The sequence below is a fragment of the Camarhynchus parvulus genome, chromosome 3 (genome assembly GCF_901933205.1).
Source record: "Camarhynchus parvulus chromosome 3, STF_HiC, whole genome shotgun sequence".
NCBI classification, from domain to species: Eukaryota; Metazoa; Chordata; class Aves; order Passeriformes; family Thraupidae; genus Camarhynchus; species Camarhynchus parvulus.
In genome coordinates, this window is record NC_044573.1 from 90,201,445 (window position 1) to 90,224,633 (window position 23,189).

General features: G+C 37.4%; 1 protein-coding gene across 8 annotated transcripts in view; it reads right to left on the minus strand.

Moving 5' to 3' along the window:
- Positions 1 to 23,189, minus strand: part of DOP1A (DOP1 leucine zipper like protein A) — a 60,277-nt gene that overhangs the window by 1,269 nt on the left and 35,819 nt on the right. For 5 of the 8 annotated variants that reach the window (XM_030944652.1, XM_030944653.1, XM_030944654.1 and 2 more), the window contains 22 exons: positions 22,777 to 22,929; positions 20,624 to 20,724; positions 19,080 to 19,339; positions 16,391 to 18,398; positions 16,178 to 16,289; positions 15,123 to 15,302; positions 14,709 to 14,834; positions 14,245 to 14,379; positions 13,880 to 13,935; positions 13,286 to 13,390; positions 12,525 to 12,591; positions 11,632 to 11,776; positions 11,318 to 11,397; positions 10,610 to 10,719; positions 10,297 to 10,446; positions 9,061 to 9,122; positions 8,331 to 8,483; positions 6,926 to 7,062; positions 5,564 to 5,619; positions 4,499 to 4,663; positions 3,443 to 3,572; positions 1,477 to 1,536 (listed from right to left, as the gene is read on the minus strand). In XM_030944652.1, the coding sequence (XP_030800512.1) occupies positions 1,477 to 1,536; positions 3,443 to 3,572; positions 4,499 to 4,663; positions 5,564 to 5,619; positions 6,926 to 7,062; positions 8,331 to 8,483; positions 9,061 to 9,122; positions 10,297 to 10,446; positions 10,610 to 10,719; positions 11,318 to 11,397; positions 11,632 to 11,776; positions 12,525 to 12,591; positions 13,286 to 13,390; positions 13,880 to 13,935; positions 14,245 to 14,379; positions 14,709 to 14,834; positions 15,123 to 15,302; positions 16,178 to 16,289; positions 16,391 to 18,398; positions 19,080 to 19,339; positions 20,624 to 20,724; positions 22,777 to 22,929 (4,551 nt within the window). Of the gene's footprint in view, positions 1 to 1,476; positions 1,537 to 3,442; positions 3,573 to 4,498; positions 4,664 to 5,563; positions 5,620 to 6,925; positions 7,063 to 8,330; positions 8,484 to 9,060; positions 9,123 to 10,296; positions 10,447 to 10,609; positions 10,720 to 11,317; positions 11,398 to 11,631; positions 11,777 to 12,524; positions 12,592 to 13,285; positions 13,391 to 13,879; positions 13,936 to 14,244; positions 14,380 to 14,708; positions 14,835 to 15,122; positions 15,303 to 16,177; positions 16,290 to 16,390; positions 18,399 to 19,079; positions 19,340 to 20,623; positions 20,725 to 22,776; positions 22,930 to 23,189 lie in introns of those variants that run through there. The other 3 variants (XM_030944655.1, XM_030944658.1, XM_030944656.1) reach the window with 2 other exon arrangements.

Sequence of the window (23,189 nt, forward strand, 5' to 3'; positions counted from 1 at the left end):
TGTATTCTCAGAAGAACTCAGTTATTATGTTCCTTCCATTTCATGGGGGAATGTCAAAGGAAAGAATTTCGGGAACCCCACAAGCAAAGGCAGCAGTCACACGCCAGATGCCCACCAGCAGCAGCACGCTGCTGTAACCCTGCTTAGGGCTGCCTTGAATATCTGCATGCTGAAGTACCTGAGCACCAACTTCCAGGTTCTTATACAGTTCTTCCCTATTTCCTTTCTCTCTGAGTCAAAAACCATACTCAAATCTAGACACTAAGGTACTATCACCACTATAAACACCTTGTTTGTACTGTTCCTGACAAACCACAACAGAGAGCTTCTACCATGAAGGAGAATTCCAGCAGTACTGGATTTTATTCTGCAAGGAAGGAGAAAAGAAGCACAAAAGTCCTCACCAAGAAGAGCCACCTGTGGATCCACCCCTGTCCCACTGCCTTGGTAGCACCTGTGGCTGAGGCAGGGGGTCCACTTGGTAATGAAAGAAGAATGAAGGGGAAAGGACAGCAGTGGAGCAGAGGATAAGGTAAGGATCACTGATTGCACAGCCTTTGAGCAAATAGATTCTTTTCAAGACATGATACTTAAACAAATACAGGCTTTGCCCTTTAAATGAAGCAACTGTCCTGCAATTGAGAAGCCTACAGGGCATCCATTTTGCAAACCCCAATTAGGTTTAAATTCAGTATGAATGTATCTGGTGGCTTGGCTCCCTGGCACAGGAGACCACTATTTGAGCTTAACAAGTCTTCTGAAAAGAAAGGCTCACACCACAGCAACGGGAAGACTAAATTTCCAACACAAAAGCCGTTGTTGATGCCTCCTTCTTTAAATGATGCTACTAATTTTTACAGTTTCTCCTTAAAAAACTTATAATTGTATTAAGGAGGAGAAGTTTCTTCCATACTGTTTCTGTACAATGCTTAGCATTACCCAGTGGTGACAGGATGTGCCCCCAGCACACAGCAAGTGTCAGTGTCACACAGCAGCCAACCAAATGGGGTGCATGTGCAAATTCCAGCTCTGAGCAGTGAAATACAACCTGTCCAAGCCATTGCCTCATGGCAGTATTGGCTAAGCAAACATCACTAATTCCATGGATGCTTAAAACAACAGTTAATTTGATGGAGACCAACCAGGGATTGTGTTTCACACTTGCAGTTTGACAAAAATCTCTTTACAATTTAATTTTATAATGATTTGCAATCATAATTCTTCTTAGAACTAACATCAGCTTTTTGTAATATATTTTGTACAGGAAACCAAATTTAAAACTTTTCATTTTTTTTAAATTAAAGTTATCTATAAAAATAAGGGTTCTTACACTTCAAAATTCTCTCAGCTTTGTTCTATAAAAATCTGATTTCTCTCGAGTTCTTACTGAATGCTAAATAGTGACCAGGGCCTTAAGGTGATGGTATTATTATGGCAAGCTTGTTTCACAACTCAAGCATCAAAGGCCACCCTCACCTGATGCTTGGCCATCTCCATTCCCTCCAAAACCACCGTCTTAAAGTCCTCCTGTTTGTCCTGTGGAAGGAAAGAGGAGAACTTTCAGACTGCATTTCAAATATGAGAAGAATACTCTGCCGTGAAGGCCGTGCAGTTGCTTGGTTGGGTGCTGTGCTTCAGCTAGAAACATCACCCACCCCGACAAGTCTGTGATCCAGAAATGGCAGACTCAAGCTAGAGTGGCCAAGACACTATTAGAGAAAACCAGCACTGTCAGTTTGTGCCTCTGTTTATTTCCAGCACTGCCAAAGGAGGTTTTTAGCACATTTCCCTCAGATAACAGAGCTTGAGCAACACCATACTACATGAATCTAAACATGAGTCAGAATGCCCTGAAGGAAAATAAGGATCCACTCCATTTTTGTAGTTATTTTCTAAGAAAACCCCACAGCTATATGTAATAGTATTCTCCTCTGCATGAAGAGGAAATGTCCTGAAGTCAATATTCATTATCTCATGTTTATCTCATCATTATACACCTACCTATGGTTCAGTGTGCAACTGCTGCCATGACTAAGGGGTTCCAGAAATTCCAAAAAGTTTTCTGAATTGTTGAAGCATACTGTGGGAGTCCTGACTTCAGGCATCTATCTCAGCATAGAGTACTTACCAGCAGCATGTACATTTATAAATCACATAGGGGATGTATAAACTCATGCACAGAGATTACTTGGAGCGTGAAAAGTTTCTAACAGATACTACATAGAAAAGCAGGGTTAGAGGCTATGCCTGAGGAGCAGGCAGTTAAGACTCATTCCTTCTTTATACATGCAAGAAGAGAAATTTAGTCTCATCTTCATGATTCAAAAAAATGATAAAATGCAAAATGCAGATATGCTTCAGACACTAGTTTTATCCCCCATAATTGTGAGCCTTGCTTCAATAATTCAGATCTGCCTGCAACTAAGTGATCCCTAAATTTAATGTAGCCACTTGTATCTCAGCAGTAGTTCCTTTACTCACTGAAGACATTAGAGACTGTAAATGCAGTAGCTACAGCAAGCTGCCACTGTTACAGACCTGACAAAGCCATCTATACAGAGAAACCTGAGAATAAAACTTCAAAACTTTCTGCCATATGGCTTTGCACTTCCTCCCTGCTTCCCTGGCTCACCCATCAACATTTCCCAGTGAACTACCCCCAGGGGGGCTCTGTCCTCACAGCAAGAGCAGCAAAAATATCTGACAGTTCTTACTTTGAGGCAGCAGAAGGGATCTCCCTGGGACAGGGCTTGGCCAGCTTCCATCGGCTTCATCAGCAGATCAGGCCTCCAACCCCACAAACTGGGGTTTAATACATCCCATGCACCAACATAATGACAACCCTCATTCTGTTCCCACTCTACCAACTGTGCAGCCAAGATTTCCCCAGAACTGTTTCTGCCTTCTTCCGTTCATCACACTCCCCTCTGCTCAGTCTCAACACTCTCACTTCTGTCATGTTTAAGAATGCAACGGTTTTTTAAAATTTTTGATTGTTATTAACAAAACTGGTTTTCTACTTCAAAAAAGTAGGTAGTCAGACTAGCATTTACATATATGACTGGCTATCTGAAAGTGATTTTATGTCAAGTGTATATGTTATTATCAGATAATGGAGCATATTTTACTTTTTATTTAAATAATACTTTTAATTTAGAAAACCAAAGTCAGTGATCATAATAATTTTGACCATAGCAGGTTATAAATTTTTCTGTGGTTTGATTAATTTTGGGGCTTTTTTTGTTTGTTTGTTTTTTATACTTACATGTCTTTTTTCTCTGATGTTGACTTGAGATTCCTCCAGCTGGAATCTCCTACACCAGAAAAAATCGTTTCCATTCTTCATTGTTAAAAAAAAATTAAAATATCCAAACCCAAACACTGCTGTGTGTTATGGTACATGAAACCTTTCAGTGAAAAGCAAAAGAAAAAAGCACCATACCTTTGCTTTTTTCCGCAGCAGCTTTGCCAGGCGCACCACATAGGGCTTGAATTCCCTCTGATGTGTTCCTTGTCTTCGTACTTCCAAGCCTGAATCATCTGATGCTTCTGGAATAAAAGCCCAACGATACCTGCCATGAGATAACACAAGCAGATGTTATCCATACTGAACATGCAGGCTTTTCTGAGCAATCAAAAATATGAGTGGATGAGGAAATCTGGTGAAGTATCAGAGACGGAGAGAGGGAAAAAGAAACCCAAGTCAACCGTCAAAAGAAAAAATAAATGAAAAAAATGTTCAACATTAGATTTAGAAATACTACAGGGCACAATCTGACACAGTGTGCACAAATTCTTCCAGTCTCCAAAATTCACATGAGTGTCTTTTAAACTGCAGGATAATTAGGGGTGACCAAATGTCTACAGAGCTGTGCCAGGACAGCAGCCCTCACACAGTCACCAGTGTGAAGTGTAAAGGAAGAGGCACAATACTTTCTTTTGTCCTTCGTGGCCTCTCATTCCCAGGATCTCCAGCAAATGCCAATTGTTTTGCATTCATTTTTTTCCACATGGAACAGGATTGCAGAGGCACTGAGGAAGCAGTTTGTACCCACTATTGACCAAAAAAAACCTATGGGATCCCCTTTCTATGAAGGTTTGTTGCCACATTTTCCAGACAGACTGTGCAGGAGTAATTTAAGCAAGTCACGCTGAGATGACATGCAGTCCTCTGATCTCATGCATTACTCACTGAAATGGGTGGGTGTATTTTGAGTTCTCAGGCATTACTGCAACTAAGAACTTGAAAAATAAAATACTTGAATAAATCACTACTACTAATGATCTCTCAAGTGTGGCAAATCTCTTGCCACAGGCTAAATAAAACCAGCTTGAACTACTTTGATATGCAGCATCATTTCCCCTGGGGGCCACTCAGATACTGTGAGGGGGAGAAGTATGGGCTGCCCTGGCTGAAGTCCAAAGAAAGAAGGGAAACAGAAAACCAAGAGGCATGGAAAAATATCCAAAAACTTAAATGACAATGTTTTCTACTCACATCTGAAATTGAGGCAGGTTTTCAGATGGTAAAGCTAGAGCCAAGTCCAGAAATTTGCAAGCAGACAAATACAGGTTCAGCCACCTCTGGCTGTTGTAGGATGTGGAAAAACCATTGCCACCTGTGTAAGTTGTCTCCAAACCAGCAACAGATGGGCCAGAAGTTCTAAAATATATTATAGCAGGGAAGTAAGTCATAACAACCTTCTGCCACATTGAAAACTTTATTTTTCTTACTTGCCTTTACAAACACACAACTCTTTCTTTACCAGCATTATCCTGAATTCATAAATTGAATCTCAACACAAGTCTGTGCCATGAGTGCAGTTCTGTATGCATATATACAATTATATATATTATATTTATATATGAGAAAATGTCAGTGTATAATGAATGTGTTGCACTGCATCTTATTCCCAGATATTCAAATTATGAGGAAGTTTAAAATTGCCAGTCATGTTGATATTACTTCATTTGAGGGAAAAACTCTTCAAAAAACAAAACAAAACAAAATACCTAGGAAAAAAGTGAGCAATACTTGGGCAAATAACTCTGGCTCATTTGAGAAATCTGCCTCTGCTCCTAGAATTGACTGAAATTGGATCACACTATATAGAAAATAGATGAGATAAAAATGGATAATAAAACAAGAAAAAATATCAATCTCATCTAATGAGAAAGAACAATGCTTTCATTTAGACAAAGAAAAAAGTGCATCAATCTTATTTAGAATAAGTGCATGACACAGAAAAGGTGTAAGTCATGCCACATATAATTTAATTGCAGCAGCTGTGTATTTTAGTCTGGCAGACATTGTAAGAACTCAGACACTTGTATCTTATAATTTCACTTAGTGATTTATGATCAATCTGACAGCACAACTTCTTTTGTTTTGTCCTGAACAGTCTGTCCCTGGTACTGCAATCAGACTGAACTAGCCTTCATTTGTCCTTCTCATTTGAGCTCAACAGCTCTAAGACAAAGTATTTTAAAGAATTACTCCACTCCCATCAGCATAACAAGGAATTTTTATAAAGTTAAACAAGCAGGAAGTTCATACATTTACCTGGAAATGTCTTCATCAGCAGTGAGCTCCTGTTCCATCAGTAAAAATACTTGCACCTGAAGATCAAATGCTACATTTCAATACCATTTTCAATGGACTGTGACTCGGGAAAGCCTGAGTAATAAGCCTTAGACAAATAGTTTGGAGCTTTATTTCCTTTCCCGTATGAGTAGACACTGGCACCTTAAAGCTCTTTCATCCCTTATATATGACCTGAATAACACAAAGGCCACAAGGAACTGTCTCCTTTATGGCCAGGAAAGCTCTCAAAGGCTAATCCCCTCCACTACCTAGAAAGACTGCAAGGCCTAAACTAAATGAGAATAAAGGATTGTTCAATGGAGCAGGTCAGGCTCAGGTGTGAATTCCCAGAAGCACCACAGTCCTGCTAACTGAAAGTAGTTCCACGACTGTGGTAACTTGTGTAAAGGCCAGGGCACAGCACAGGAATCAGAAGGCCACACTGAGTAGAATGGGTTTTCTAGTGTTTGTACTATTGACAGGCTTAAAATTAAATACATCTATTGCTAAAACAACACACTTTAAAATATTTTATTTAGCTTTCCTCCTTCTATTGGATCTGTGGTTATTCAAGGGCTACATTAGGCACCTGCAGATTGAAAATATAATTAATCACAGCAATGATTCTGGTTTGCTCCCTCTGTTATTCAGTCTCTTGGGAGCTCCTTGAATAGCAGGCTGAATGGATCACAGCATGCATCAACCACTCTCCTCCATTCCCACTGCAATGCTGAAACCTAAAAGAGTCTGTCAAACAGCCAACACAGGAGATTCTGCAGGCAGAAACTCTGGAAACAGATATTTTCACTGTTTTGTTATGAAGAGTAAAATGAGAAAGAAGAAATCTGAGCCAAGCCTTGTATAAATCTAGTCACAAAATTCAGCCACAATGTCACCTGCATGACCATCAACTGCCAATAAAACATGGATTCTGATTCCTATACATGGATTCTCATACAATGGAGATCCATTGCTGGAAGAATGACCAGAAAAGTAGAAATGGAAATGGAAAAAGAAGAGCAGGAGTGGGAATGGTGGAGAGGGTACACATACATCAGCAGAAATTGAAGTAGGATTCAGTAGGAAAGAATGAGGGCAAACGCAAATTTAATTCAGGAGACAGCTGAACAGCTGAAACAGCGTAAGCTAACAGATACTAAATTTCATCACAAAAAAACAGACACCAGGACTATGAAAATAAGTCAGCTTTCAATTCGTGGCCATTGCACATTTATTTGTACAATCTCTAGAAGAGATTTTCTTAAAAATCTTGAGGAGGAGTGAGGTTGTCTCTCAGATGTGCACCAGTCTTCTAAATAATAAATGACACCTGCAACTCACCAGTTCAGTGATCATGGTTGGCCAAAGTGAGGTAAGGTGCTGTGGAGACATTCTTAAAAGTAATACTCTGAAAAACAGGAACACTTGGGAATGAAGGGTGGGCACCTGTGGCAACCGGAGACTTTCTACCAGCCTTTCTGAAACAAAAAGCCAAGAAGGATCCCTCAGTTCAGAATAATTCCAATGAGAATTTTCTCCTTCCCTCCTTTACTCTTAATGTTAACTTTAAGTATCTGCCATGGTAGTGTTCCAGTACTTTACTGGTTTTATTCTGTCAGCATAAAGAAATAACCACTCCACCAAAGAAGGAACAAAATAGAGAAACCTTTAAAGAGTGCAGTTGCCTATTTTGGGTAAGTTCTCTACATAAATGCAATAGTGCATCTGGGAACTTTGCTTATCTTATGCAGAGTTTCACCCATTACAACAGGAGGAGTTAACAGATTCCAAACAATACAAAATCAGCCTGAACAACTCAGATGTATTATTGTTATTAAAACACTGCACCATCATAATACTTGAGAAAATACAAAGGGATGATATGGTTTTATTGAATTATGATCACCTCTATATATAGAGGCAGACACAATTAAATTCTTCAGTCAAACCAACACATATGCATGTTGCAGTTCAGACCAGTAAAATCACCTTATTCCATGAACATAGTAATCTCAGCTACTGAATCGACTGGAAATTAAAACAAAAAACCAACCAACAACCCGAACATTCTTAATTAAAATGAAATGTAACTAAATTTAAAAATAATATAAACAAATAAAAAATAGATTCTAGAACAAATAAAACAAAAAAGTTGATGCAACTGATTTTCCATATAGAAGAAAAGACCAAAGTGTCCCTTTGGTGCCATGAAAAAATGATACATCTAAAAGCTGCTGCTAACTGTTAGCATCACCTTAAAAAGAAGATCCAAGCAGTTTCCATTCCCAGCCACTTAAGGTAAAGGTTCATTGTAAGAAATAAACTTCAATGATAAATATGACAGATAAACTGAACTCAGGAAAAAACACCAGCAAAAGAAGTCAAGAATTCAAAATGTCAAGGTCAGTTTTCCTATTTCTCCCTAATTGATCTGTTTTTGTACTTCAGATGTTCATGTCAACACATATTGTGCAAGTATCCAAGGATATCGATCAAGGGATAAAATAACAGATCAATGAAATCATCTGGATTAAAGTCAACTGGCAATCACAAAATCTGCATATCTTGTAGTCATTTAAGACTGAAAACATTAACCAAAAGCTGCAGAAACTTTGAAACAAAGTTTCTATGGAAACAGTATCACACACTGATCTTGCAGAACAAAAATTTAGCCTGCTGTTACTGTGTCACACAAGCATTGCACAGCTAACAGGAAGAAGTCCCTGACAGATACATATTTACTGACCTTGTATGTCTGGCAGGTATTTCTGGTACTGGTCTATCTCGCTGCTAAAAATGGCGAAGGCGAGTCTCTTGAGGAGCATGGCGCGCTGCTCCAGCTCCGCCTCTCTGTTAGCAAACAGATTGAGGGAGCTGCTCTGGGCCACAGCCACTCGTGCTGAAAGAGAACAGGGAAAGTGCAGCCAAGAGCTGATGAATTTCCCTTCTGCTTCATTTCAAGGCACAAATAATTCTTTCTTTGTGATATTGGGGTTTGAAAGCAGATGTTAAGATGATGTATGGTTTGCAATTTGAATCCGTAACCAGAAAATTCAAAATAAAAGTTGAAGGAAACCCTGTAAGTATACACAATAGTGGCTGGGTTTAGGGGCTTTTGGGAAAGAGTTTAGCCATTTTTTAAAAATAAAATTTGCATTTGTATTGATGCTTAAAAAATTATAAAGTGCAAAATAATATTTTTTAAGCAGTTAGTGTCAGATCTTCAAACCCAAACCAACTAAAAACCACCCACTCTGCTTAATATAGGCAAAATTCACTGTCTGCCAGGATGGTATCAAATTCTCTCACTTCAGGTTATTTATGGATCTCCAGAAACAAATAGTCAATGAAAACATGAAAAACACTGAACAAATCAAATTGGAAGAAATGTTGAACAAGTGTTTTCTTTAAGATACTTATTTTTCATTTATTTTATGTTTATACTGGAGAGAAGTCACCTCTATACCAATACTTACTCATCAAATCTCTGAATGTGGTTTTGTCATGTGTCATCAAATTATCCATAATAGCTCTCCAACTAAAAGGGGAAAATGGTACACAAATCAGAAAAGCAAGAAAAAAGCAAGAATTTTCAGGAACATTTGCAAATTTTTTCTGCTCTTTCCTTTTAGGCTAAAGCTTCCAATCCAAGCTCTCTGACTCATAAGGTACCATTTACTTGGTGTTATTTGATCTGAAACTGTGTTTCTTGAACCCCCTTCTCCAAGAAAATAAGGGATGCCATTCAGAGGGACCCTGACATTTTAAGAAGTGTGCCCATGCAAACTTCATGATGTATGAGGCCAAGTGCAAGGTCCTGCAGAATGGTCAGAGTAACTCCAAGCACAAATACCGGCTGAGCACAAAATGAATTTTGAGGAGAAGGACTCGTGGCTGATGGTGGATGAAGATGAAAAACTGAATTTTATCTGCCACTGTGTGCTCACAGCCCAGAAGGGCACCTGCATCCAGGTTTGCACCAGGAGCATGGCCAAGAGATCAAGGGAGGTGATTCTGCCTTGCTCTGGTAAGACCCCACTTGGAGTATTGCATCCAGCTCTGGGACCCCCAGCATAAGAAGGATGTGGACTCCTTTGAAGAGGTCCACGGGAGGACCACAAAGATGATCAGAGGGCTGGAGCACCTCTCCTATGAAGACAGGCTGAGAGCAACTTTTCACAAGGGCATGGAGTGATAGGACAAGAGGGAATTACTTTTAAAGTAAAGTAATCCCACTTTTAAAGAGGACAGATTTAGATACTAGGAAGGAATTCTTTATTGTGAGGGTGGTGATGTCCTGGCACAGGTTGCCTGGTGAAGCTGTGGATGCCCCATCCCTGGAAGTGCTCAAGGCCAGGTTGGAGGGGGCTCTGAGCAACCTGGTCAAATGGAAGGTGTCCCTGCCCATGGCAGGTGTATTAGAACTAGACCATCTTTAAGGTCTCTTGCAATTCAAATAATTCTATGTTTCTACAAAATGCTAACCATGTTTTCCTCACAATTTTTTTTAATTTTAAGAAAATTATTTTTTAAAATAGATTTGTGCGTAGAAATATACCTCATATCAATTTCATATTTCATGTGGTAACGTAAACCACAGAAGATCTCTATTTCTCTCTGTAAAGATCTATTGGGAAATTTTAGTCCCTGTGTTAATGGAATACATAAATTTTTAAGGGCCATTGGTATAAACAAGAAGAATAAAGTCTTACTGGTTAACACAGGAAGCATCCATCTGGAAGAAACTGGAATCCATAAAGAGGTCAAAGGCTTCCTTTTTCCATGCTCTCCTTGTATACTGATATCCACTAAGACTGCTTAATAACTGGACACAAGCTCGACAGCTGGATGCATTGTGAGCACTAAACAAAGAAAAAGTCAACATAAACCAATATTGAATTGTTGGTCTATAGAAAGTTTGATAGACATCTAATCCTTATCATGCCTGTTTCAACTTAAGTGCCACCATCCAAATTTCTACTGGCTGTAGGCATCTTCTACATCAATTCAATAAACTAAAGATACCTGTGATTACGGAGGTAGGGCACAACATAGTGCATAATATTTACAAGCAAAGGAATAACTCTCTCTTTTTCATCACTGTAGAAAACCATGTCCAGGAGATGAGCCAAAACCTATAAAATGAGAGGAAGATATGTTATAATGCATTCTTAAATTGCTTTTTACATACCACTCAACACTTCTTTTTGTGTATGTAATGTTCTTTACTGAACATTCAAGTTTATGATAGAAGTAATCACATTTCAGGTACCATGCAAAATCCAGAGTATAAAGATTCAATCATTTTTATAACACATTAAAGTGTTAGAAGCACAGAAGAACAAACTCCTGATTAAAGCACTCTACAGAATAAACTACAAACAAAGAAAGAATTCAAAGACTGACTGCAATTATCAGCAGTAACTAAGATGTAACACAAAGATAAACACACAAAGCTTACAATCAAAAAAGTTTGCTATACTACACATCTGAAAGGCCATACTTTATGCCTCATCCATCTCAATGGGTTAGTAACAAACTTTTCTGAAAGGCCATACTTTATGCCTCATCCATCTCAATGGGTTAGTAACAAACTTTTACGTGACAAGATCCAGAATCCATTCACATCAGTATTTCCCATTAAATCTCCTTCTCCAAACTTCTAGCCAAAGCTTTTCACAATATAGAAGTTTATTATAAGACACTATTCATTATCTCCAAGGAAATGTTTACCTCAGAAAGTAAGGTCAACGCATGGACACTATAAACAGATGGAGTTATATTTGAAGTTTCCATTGCTGGAGACAGCATATCTAAATGAAGATAATAATAATAAAAAATGTCTAAAGTTAGTTTTCTCAAGTCATTATTTACCTTACAGCATATTTTAAAAAGATGTGTTTTGAAGATGCACAAGCTTTCCAGACACATTAGTGCTAGACCAATACTGAAGAATTTTACATACACTCAAATATAGTAAAGCTGTTCTCTTAATTTTAGCATGAAAATTAATGTTTTGCTTCAGATAAAGATGCAAATGGACCTACCTTCAACATCTGATTCTAAGTTGTTTCCATCAACCATAATCTTGGGGGAAGGCTTAACCTCTAAGTTTCGTCTTAGCCAAGTGGTCTGTTCCAAGGAAGAACCAGCAATTGCCCCAATGGCATCCACTATCTTGTGTGTTACATCCTGGTAGAAAAAAAACCCCAAGCATTTTAAGAACTTTGTGCAGAAGGGCTGTATTCATTGTCCTGACATGTAGAAAATCCATATAACCACATATAGAATTGCTTTCAAATAATTTCTATATTATCAGCGATTAATATCTTCACAGAAAATGAGAGCTTTTTCACAAAATTGTAAATATAAGGAGAAAATATTAAAGAGTAGTTTCATACTACAGAACTGATATAAAATATTTCTAGTACATTCAAGCATCTAGTTCCAACCCCAGTGCCATGGGCATGGACACCTTACACTAAACCAGCTGTTCAGAACCTCATCCAAGTGGCTTTAAACAATTCTAGTGACAGCAACTGTAACTTCTCTGGGTAAGTAGTTCCAGTGCCTCACCACCTTCACAGTACAGATTTTCTCCTAATATCTAATCTAAATCTAATCTCACTTTAAGCCATTCCCCCTTGTCCTGTCACTGCATGTTCTTGTAAACAGTCCCTCTCCATCTTTCTTGTGGCTTCCTCCAGGTACTGGAAGCTTTCCCTTTTCCAGGCTGAACAAGCCAAATTCTTTCAGCCTTTTCTCTTAAGAGAGGTTGCTCTAATCAACTTGGTGGCCCTCCTCTGGACTTGCTCCAAGAGGTCAGTATCCTTCCTGTGCTGGGAACTGGATGATCTTTAAGGCCCTTTCCAACCCAGGTCTCTGATTCTATGATTTATTGTTCAGTATTTTAAACAGACACATACAATAAATTTCTTACCTGTAGATCTCTTTGATCTTTCTTATTCTCCAGACTTGGGTTTTTCATTATGAACTCATTAAGAACACTGAAAAAAATACAGAAGTTGAATATGAATTTTCTTCTCATAATACATTATTCAGGAGTTTTCAGAGTCAGGACAAATCTGAAGACATTTATTTGTACAATATTTAATCACTAAACCCACAGGAATTGCTACTTATCAATATTCCAGGAAACATCTTTTCAAGTTCCATAAGTTAATTTTTATCATAAGAGTTCACCAAGAACAGGTTTTACTTGATTATATACAAAAATATCTTCAGAGACAGTTTACTAGGGAAGATAAACTCAAAATATTGAAGAAAATGGTCCTTGAAGCATTATACAGAAAATATATTCAAAGTTATATTTCTAACAGTCCACAAACTGTTTCCATGGTGAGAATTCAGCCCACTCTAGTGGGCTTCAAATACCTAAGAAATAGTAATTGTTGTTATTTTTTAGGAAAAATCAGAAACTTACATCTGTTGCTTAAAGAGCCTGAATCACTGAAATAATCATTAAGGTGAGGTTATGGCTTATATCATACTATAATATAAAATTTAATATATGTAGCCATTCCTCAGAGAAGAAACTAATTTGATAAGACCCACAGAACTTAGGCAGTAACTCCATGAGTCAAAAGTAAGAGACAGATTTAGAAACACTAACACTTCAGAATAATTTCACACACCTACATTTGAGCATATTTGAAAATTGCAAATACCAGGAGCACTTACCCAAGTATGAGAAACTGTCCCGGGGCTGGAAGACCAACCTGTATGGAATCCTTTAACAGAAGCAGCAGGGCTGCCCAGCTGTCTACTAAGCTGGTCACTGGAATCCTAAGGGAGAGAGAGCAGCAATGTCAATGATGAAAACATCATCTCCCTCAGGTATCCCCCCAATTTCTTTTTGCATCACATCTCTGCCGTCAGATATTGGGAATCAACACCCTTACAGCTTCTTTTAATACAAGGTTCCTATATCAAGTCATTAAGAAACAGTTGAAGGTAGAAGAACAGCATTCTCAAAATATGTTTTTCATTACAAAGCTAGAATGGCATGAATGAGTTACAGCACAACTAAGATCAGCTTTCTTTCTTTGGGCAGATTACCTGCAGGATTTTTAGGTGGAGGAAGAAAGGTGATGCAGTACTATGGAACTCACAAAATAAACCACCTTTTTTAACAAACCTACAGATCAAACCCAATCTTTCTTCACTATTTATATTACACAGACTATTGATCATCCTATGACAAAAAGATGTAAAATATTCAAGTTGATTATCTGTTTCCTGATGATAGAAATAAAATTGAGTTTGTTTTCTCACCTTTGAGTATAAGCATAGAAAAACTGCAACATGCAGACTTCCAGCGAAAGATGCTTCTAGAAAAAGATATGAAACCTGTGTTATCAGAAAAAAGTGGCTTTTTTTTCCCCTCACCAGGGTAAAACTGACAATGCTATAATGTTACTGCAATGCCTAAACATATAGCTTAATTTAACAGAACACTGAAAATGCCCTTTCAGACATCCCTCTGTAAAGTTATACTTCTTTCATTTATCTCTTAGATATAGTGAAAAAGTTCACATTGTGCTACTCAGCTTTGTCAATGAAGTACCCATATTATCAGTGTTCTAAGCTGCCTCAAGAGGACATCATATAAATCAATAGGATCTGTAGAGTATCCATACCTTGTCCTTTGCTATGGCTGGAGGCTGCTTCAGAACTTCCTTCACTGTCTGTATGACAGTCTCTGTTCTCATAACACTGATAGAGCGAACCAGCTCAACCAGCAGAAGCTGTTCTTCACATGCTGTAGGAATAACCTAAAAGAACCAGATCTATGTCACAGATTATCAACACAGACAATGGCTATGCCAAAACTAAGGCAGCTGTCCTCATGGGATTGAAATTTTATCACTTAACAGTTCATCTAGAGATCTAGTATCACCTACTCTTCCCCTGAAGAATTCAGGAAAATTATCCCATTCTAAAGTGGTACCTCCCTGACAGTACAGTTGCTAATTAGAAATGCAAATATTGTCCATACTTCATTGTCTTTTTTCACTGGAATGTCTGAATTTTCTTCTTCCTAACACTAAATCACTTAGAAGTATTAGCACTATTTGAAGTGACCACTGTAATATAAACGTACCTTTGTCCTTGAAGTATTTTTGTTTTGCCTCCTTTCATTCCATACAAATGCAATAGCAGCCATGAAGTGAACACCGTGATTCATTGAAATTGGACCCAGAAGTTCCAGAATCTGTTGCCTCAAATTCTGAAATACGAAAGCAGAGCACATACCCTTTTAGATAAGCACCTTAGCATTACATTCAAAATCTTTTCTCTGCAGAAAGCAAAGAGGTGACATATTGCACTGAACTGATAAATTTTAGCTTAAAAGTATATTCAATACTCATCTCTAAAAGCCTATTTTTTTGTGGTGAGTAAGTAGATGAGAACAAAGGCATAAAAATTCAATTTAGATTTAAGGGAAGAGGATTGAAATTATTTTGATGAAGATATTAATGAACAATTTAAATTATATTATCCCTGATGTTCTGACCTTAGTTGACCCAAGATTAATAGTGGTGATGGATGCAGCAGCAGCAGTAGTTTTCTCTGAAGAATCTGCGAGGTGCAGGATGCTCCACAGTAAAGTCACAGAAGACATGATCATATGCAAGATAGAGAGGATTCCATTACGTGCTTCAACCAAATGCTTCTGATCTACATTAACCAAAAGCTAGTGCGAGAGAGGAGGAGAGGAGAGAGAGAAGAACATAAACAGCATATTTAAAATAGAGAAAATTTTGACTTACCTAACATGGGAGCTTTCAACCTTAACTCTTTTTCATAATTTTTTCATTAATTCTTAAAATATGTACAGCTTTGAGACTTTTAAAATAATGGAGAAACTTTTGATTGAGTTGTGCAATATCAAATGTACTCTGAACATGGGAGGCCCCATGTCTATAGCAATCCATTTTGTACCCTCTGCCTATACCTTTGCAAAACAATTATTTCAGAATTTTAAATCTAGCTAATGCTCTAGGCAAAATTTTTTATTTACATAAGCAAAACCCACTTTCAGTCACTTTTAAATGAATGGAAAGCAAAGAGGTGTAAGAATGGTGAAAAAGCAGAAAAACAAGATTACTGAGAAAAAGGGCAAAAGTATCTCATGGAATCTGGACCAAATTCTTAACAGACACTATGCTCAGAATATCAGATCTAAAAATACTGCTTGACTAAAAAGAAAAATTGTAAATATACAGAAGGAACAGAAGGATAATGTTTAGACATATTGCAAGGTGAACACAACAAAGGCAGCTCTATAAAGTGGAATTTTAAAGGTCTTAAAGTTAAGGAATTAAACTTCCGTTATTTCAGGATAACAGAAAACTAAAAGAAGCAAAGAAATATCAGAGTATTCTCTTAAAAGTATCATCCAAAGAAACATGTTTTTCTGTTGGTATCATCAGTAAAGTCCCATATTTATAGCTAAGACAATATATTTGTTATTTTTGTCACCCAGATCTTCATAACTGCTAATATAATCACAGTCATTGACTTGACATGTATTGCATAGGAACATCTCAGACACCCAGATAAGTTTACCTGATGATACTGTGTAGATGGATCCAGGAGGCAGTAATGAATTATTGTTGTGATCCCTTCTAATAAAGTGAGAACCATATCTGGGGGAGTGACTGATGCCATCCAGAGAGGCCTAAAAGAAGAGTAATTTTTTGTTAATGAGTTAATCTGACAGCAGAGTAATTCAAAATAATCAAATTCAGTTAAAAAGATTATACCTCTACATATACATACCTATTATCAGATAATCCAGTTTCATATTTATACTGCTGAATTAAATTATCCAAGTTCCTGCAGAGCTGAAGAGTCACCGAAACAACCACCCTTTGAAGAACTTTTCCCATGTAAGGCAACGTAGAAGTGATAAGGCCAATCCACTGGGGATGCATTTTACAGGCACAGTGCTGGTGCAAAGCTCGTATCACTGCACACAGAAACATGCCTTGGCAGGTTATTGGCTGGGAATGTAAATACTGCAGAGAAGTCATCGGCTGCTGGGGACCAATGTGCTCCAGGTCTGTTATGACAAAGTCAAACACCGTTTCATTTTCCTCAGGCACAGTCATTACTCTGTGTTCCAGCACAATCAGCCGCTGAAGTACTTTCAGAAGTTGTGACTGCAAAGTACTACCATTGTCAAACTCATCCTCAGAGAAATTTATAAGGCTGTCTTCAGAGAAGCCCTCTTCTACAGCCACTATGTTTTTTCCAGCTATCTTTTCACTGTGCCATTTCTGGGCACTGAAGATAGAAGACAGCAGACAATGCAGGATCACCTTCTGAACCTTGCACTTGGACAACATGTCTGAAATAAAACTAGGAAAGCCCTTGGCAGAGCTTTCTATCACTTTTGCCAACTCAGCAAAGAGGAGTGTCAGAATTTCTATACTCATCATCTGCATGTTGCGGTTTCCTATGAGGTCTTGTGAGGTTACTTTAACGTGAGTTGGATAATGGCTCCGCATGTAGTATAGACACAAGGAGATGAGAATTTCTATGTACATAGAGCTCCGAAAGTTATGGTTAGAATCTACGGGGATGTGACTATAGAAATCCTTGCCCATTACAGATATTCGATGCCTGGCTAGAAGATTTTGGAGCAATGAAAGCTGAGGAGTGTATGCATTGTTGACACTGGTAGTGGAGATGGCACTTACAAAAGCTGAAGGATTTGTTTTCAGAATTGCCTTAATTGCAGAAAAAGCATACAATGTCCTTGAAGAGTCATACAATTGGAGATAAAGCAGCACATGTTGATACAGTGGATGGATATTGAAGTTAGGAGATTTTCGCATTCCTGGGGATCCAACATCACTTTCTATTTCTGAAATTTCTCCTTCTCCACAACTGTACCAATTTTCTAAATCAAGACCATCACTAAAGAAGACATTTGTTTGTTTAAGCTTTTCTGTTTGTGCTTTCTTCTTCTCTTCATCTTTCTTTTTGGCTATTTTTACCTTAGGTTTTGCACCTGGTTGCTTACCAGCCTCTTTAACAATTGTTTCTTTTTCTGACATTTTTTCTGGTTGCTTTCCTTTAAAGCTGAACTGAATACTACTGTGGCTATGTTTTCTAGACTTTGATTCAGTGGAAGAAAGCGTAAGATCAGAGAAGGATTGCTGGCTTTCTGCAATACAAGGTGAAGAGTTATTTCTTGACATTTCATCTCCTAAGCTCTCAAGTCCAGTCTCAGTTGAGGCTGATAGTAACTGTGAGCTGTCATTACTAAGTAAACTACTTTGGCTACTTTGAATATTTTGATCATCACTTTTTGTAACCTCTACAGAGCTATCCAATGAGCTGAATTGACACGAAGCATCTTCAGAGTGCAGACTGTCTTTTACTGGTTCAACTTCTTCTCCAAGACCACTTACAACTTTGCATATAAGATCTGTAACCACTTGTTGCACAATTTCATCAGGTGAGTCTTCTTTTAGAGTCTGAGAGCTATCTTGAGCACTCAGGCTTTCTGTTTCCACTTCATAACTGATGTTGTCTCCAGTAGGTGACTGAGAACAGCCAGAGTCAGAACTCTGCAGTATTTCAGCTTGATGATCAGGAAGGTCAAAATCAGACACAACCATTGGTATGGTCTCACTGCTGGTACTTAACAAGGAAAGCCTGTCACTCAGAGGATTGACGGTCAGGCTGAAGTTCTCCATTTCATCCACACCAAGTTGCTTCTCATTGCCTTCTTTAGGTATAATAAGTTGTCCTTGGCTTACAGGCATGTGGGAGAATGCTTGAAGAACACAAAAAAATGTATACATATAAGATTTTGTTCTTCAGAATAAGAATTCAGAATTAAAATTTAGAATTTAAACTATTATTGAGACTTCAAATTATGAAGGCATGGTAAAGAGTGTCTTTCTATTTCACAGAAGAAAAAATATGTTAATAAGCAAATGACAAGTTCACAAAAACAAAGCAAAATTGTTTTAGCAGCGCACCTTAGCAAAACAACATAATTCTCCATGAAACATTATCCAGTCTTATCTGCTTTTATTTTCACAAGAAACGGAATTAGTAAATTCTAAACTAAAATTATGCAATACATGCAAACACCTGCAAAACTTTTTGGTATGTTTTCAGCCAGCCCCACATCATCCATAAAAATGTTTAATTTCTTGGTTAAGCGTCAAGCCATATTCTTATGTTCTACCAAGACTCAGTAAGATATAACAAAATGCTCTGCATTAAAATACTTGCATATCTTTTTAATGTAAAAACAATACAACTTTAAACAGTACTTGGGGCACACAAACTTGAATTAGGAAAATACCACACAAATGCAAATATAAGCCATAGTTATTCCAACACTTTTTTCAGTTACCCTCAAAAATTTCTACTATGATTTCAACATTGCATGTAAACAGCAAGCAAAAAAATTAAGAAACTTCCTACAGGGTTCTTGTGTACATACCATCAGTGCAGCTGAACTTCTGCATGAACTGCTTTTCATTTTCTTCTTCAGTGTGATTGGGAGATTTAGTCCAGTAACATTCAGCTTGTACTCTCTGAACTGAAACTCGCTGAGTTTTTGGATGGAGAAGCAGCAGGAGCAAAGGTTCAAGAACCCTTGCAATGTCATGTCTTTGAAGCACTTGATTTAACCAGGCTTGTCCCACTGACCAAGTAGAACCATCCAAGCTATTGAGGCTGTCCAGCATGATAAACAAAGATCTAGAATGGAAAGAAGAAGCAATCTAGTGGATATCGTACACTACTCACAGAGCAATCCCATTTTAATCTCATATATGACAAATTTAATGTCGGTACATACTCCAGTCTCTTCTCCATACAAAGCAGTATTTTCTTTGGAATCAAAACTTTGAACCTGCTCTTTATATTTTAGTCTAGTCTAATGAAAGAACGGGCAGAAAGAGCTAGTAACAAAGTCACTTTTAACAGTTGCTCTAAGAGTAGCAAGATCAAGTATTTGTACAGCTATTAGCATAACAAGCCTTTATTGTCTTTTAAGTGGTATGCCATTAAAAAATATACAATTTTAAAAGCCAATTCAAAAGGATATATTGAAAATAAAACATTCAAAAATCTTGTCTTCAAGAACAGAGAGGAGAAATATACTTGACAATTCAGCAATTCCTACAACCATTATTTTCCTCTTTTAACAGTTTTAGCCTTGAGAATACTTCTCAGACATGGAAAAACAATATAAATAGTGGACTCTGAATTTTACCTACTGTTTTACATGCCCCAGTAGTACATGTTCATAAGCTTTTAGCTGTATGCATAGAATTTATCACCATTTATGCAATGAGTGACAGCATAAGATAAAGAAATAACCTTTTTACTCTACACCCTACAGCTAAGTATGCAATACAAAATCTAAATAAACACTTTTCCACAACATTTGTGCTGGCTGAGGAAGACATGAGCAGTTCAGAGTCCAGATCTTCAGTCTTTTCTAAGAAGGTAGTCCAATACTAGAACACAAAACAGAAATCCTCTGCTGCTTGCCATAAATGACCTCTTACACAAAACACAGATTAAACAAAAGAACTCATGTTTTACCATTTGCTTGCTATTTGGTTTTTAAGTTTTTTTTAGTTTTACTGTTAGTTTCTACACAATACAATTCAATTCTGGGTTGATTTCTCTCTCCTGCTCCTGCATTTATCAAAACACAGCAAGAACTCAGATATTAAACTCAATATACACCACAGTGGTTTTAACTACAGTGATGGTCAATGAATGTTGTCACCATTCCTTCCCCACACTCTTTAAAGGTTCCAGGAAAAATTTACAGCTTACATAATCATCACTGTGAAAAAAATTTTGTCTAACACAAATTCTTGTCCACAAATTCATTTTTTGTCCTTCTTCCTTCCTCTCACATCTGTACTGTAGTTCTTCAATTTTTCAACACCCTATGTTGCCCGTATAATACCGTCAAAGATTTTGGAGTAAAATTATTTCAACTGAATCAGACTAGCAATCACCAACCTGTCAAAGGTGCGGCCAAAGGAAGATGATTTGTTAATATGAAGATCTCGTGTGAGATGCCATAGCACTGCAAACTTGGCATGAGCTTCCATTCTTACTTTCTGTGGACCAAACCATAAGTTAGATCTGTCAGAATGTAAAACTTCTGATAAGAACTGGAAAAACAAAGTCATACAGCATCCTAAATTATATAAGATATAATGAAATTAACTTCTTTGATTACGTGTTAAAGTACTATTTTTTAATCTTAAAAGCAGCAGTAGCCAACAGTAGGTGCCTGTGAGCAATTTAGTACCATGAAAGGATTCCCTCCTATCTTGATCTTGCCTTCATTTTAAAGTTTAGCCTGTCTCTATCTAGTCAACTTATTTTCATTCCATTACTGCCATACTAGAAAGAAACAGAATAATTTTCTAGCTAAATATGTAGATTGAGCTCTCCACTAACATGTAAAATTTAACTCTAGACAAATTGGACAAATAGGACATGCTTACTTGCCCAAAGTATTCATAATGACTAATACAGTCATAGTAATAATATGCAGAATATCATAGAATATCCTGAGTTGGGAGGGACGCACAGAGATCACTGAAGTCCAGCTCAGGATATTTAATGATAAAAATGGTGTAAAGTAACAATTGTTCTGTTTCTCTCTTTACTGAGGCTGATCCAGGCAAAGAGTTATTCCAGCAAAGCTGTAAACAACAGTAAATGTCATACTATAACTTGAACACATGTATAAAAACAGCTTCACCCAAAAAGACAAGGACGCTAGTAAGCCTTAGTAGGAGTGAACAAAGCACAGCAATCAGGACAAGTACACCAAATAAATAATCAAAATTACTTCAAGTACTGTAGGGGCTTAAACTAAATTACTAGATGATAAGCAAGGACAAGAGGACAAAGATTTTCATTTGTTTGTTGTTAGAAATATGGTTATAGAATATGAACTGTAGGTATTTGTACCTTTAACCAAAGTTAGACAAAACTAAAAACTGGTAAAACCACTAAAAATCTGATGTACTTCCAGACTTAGTTTACATACAACTTAAGAAGCTTTGCAACAGCTTCTTGTCTATGCAATGTCTGCCACAATAATGGAAATTTTAGGTAAAAGCTATGAAAATTACGAAAAAGACAAACAGCTCATGTTAAACAAACTAAAAATAGAACAACCTCTTCACACCAAAAACAAAAACCAAAAGAGACGGCAGCATTCTAGAAAGTGAAGCAAACATCACTTGTATTTAGAAAAATATGTTTCTCACAGGAAAATAATCCACAAGACTGCTGCAAAATGCATACAGTTACACAAAATAATACACTGACAGTTATTGAATAGAGTTAAAAATACCAATTCCCAAACACACAGAGATGACTCCATGTAAGCCCTTGCAATCTATGCTGTGAAGATGTAAGAAATTACTGCTTTCTCCAGAAGGTAGGCAGAAATAAGCATGTTCTACATCCACAGTCAAAGCAGTTTACAGAGCAGCCTAAGTGACACTAAAAATCATCACCAATTTCAACAATATGGCAAGCTGTGAACTGCACTGATTGACAGACTGGCTCATATTCACTCTTGTTGACCTGGTAACTCTGGTAGAACGGCAAAAAGGTAAGCATTCTGGAAGTCACACGACCATGAGTTGCTAGAATGTGTAAGCAAGTAATTCCCTACTATTCATACTGTTGCAGCTGTGAAAATAGCTTATATACCTAAAATTGAAAGCACTACAAACGCCTCAAGTCAAATGTCAAATTGACAGCCTCTATGTGAAAGAAATTTCCAGGTGAGGAAAAAAAAAGTATTTTTATACAAGTAAATCTATATATAAGTAAACCTGTAATGACAAGAACTCCTGCTAACAACAGCAAAAACTAAGCACATGCTTTAAGTATTGGGAAGCATCACATGACTTTGATAAGAGAGAAAGTCTCCTGCATAAGTCTGTTGCTGAATGGTGAAAAACCTCTGTTGTCTAGCATGAAACTAGAGACTCATCACAGATCTAAGATAACATTTGAAACAATGTAAGGCAATATTTCTTTCAATATTGAAGTTATTCATACCCTCCTCCGAGGGGTCTTTTATCTCAATATATTTCTGTATATACTTTATTTATCTTTAAGTAAATACATGAGCAACTTGCCTTGTCTCTGTGAGTCAGCTGCTGACTAATGACATCTTCACAAATGCTGGAAGATGGGACGAGGTTGTGCAGCTGGTAGAAGAGCTCCACACTCTTCTGATGATGCTGAGGAGTTCCATCACCCAGCTGGTCCCAGAGAGTCAAAGCTATATGCTTTGTACATGAAAAGAAAAGTTGCAAGAGACAAGTGAATGACTATCATGCCTTGTTCTGCTCTATGCAACAATTGGAGACATCACATCTGATGACACCCTGTGACCAAGAGACAATCTGTAAAATGGTTCCTCTTGTATGAACAGAAGGAACTGTTCGGAACACAGCAATAACTTACTACATAAACAATTCCTGTTAAGGAGTCGGAACAGAAATAATTTTTCATTGAAATATAACTAACTACATAATATGGCCTGCTG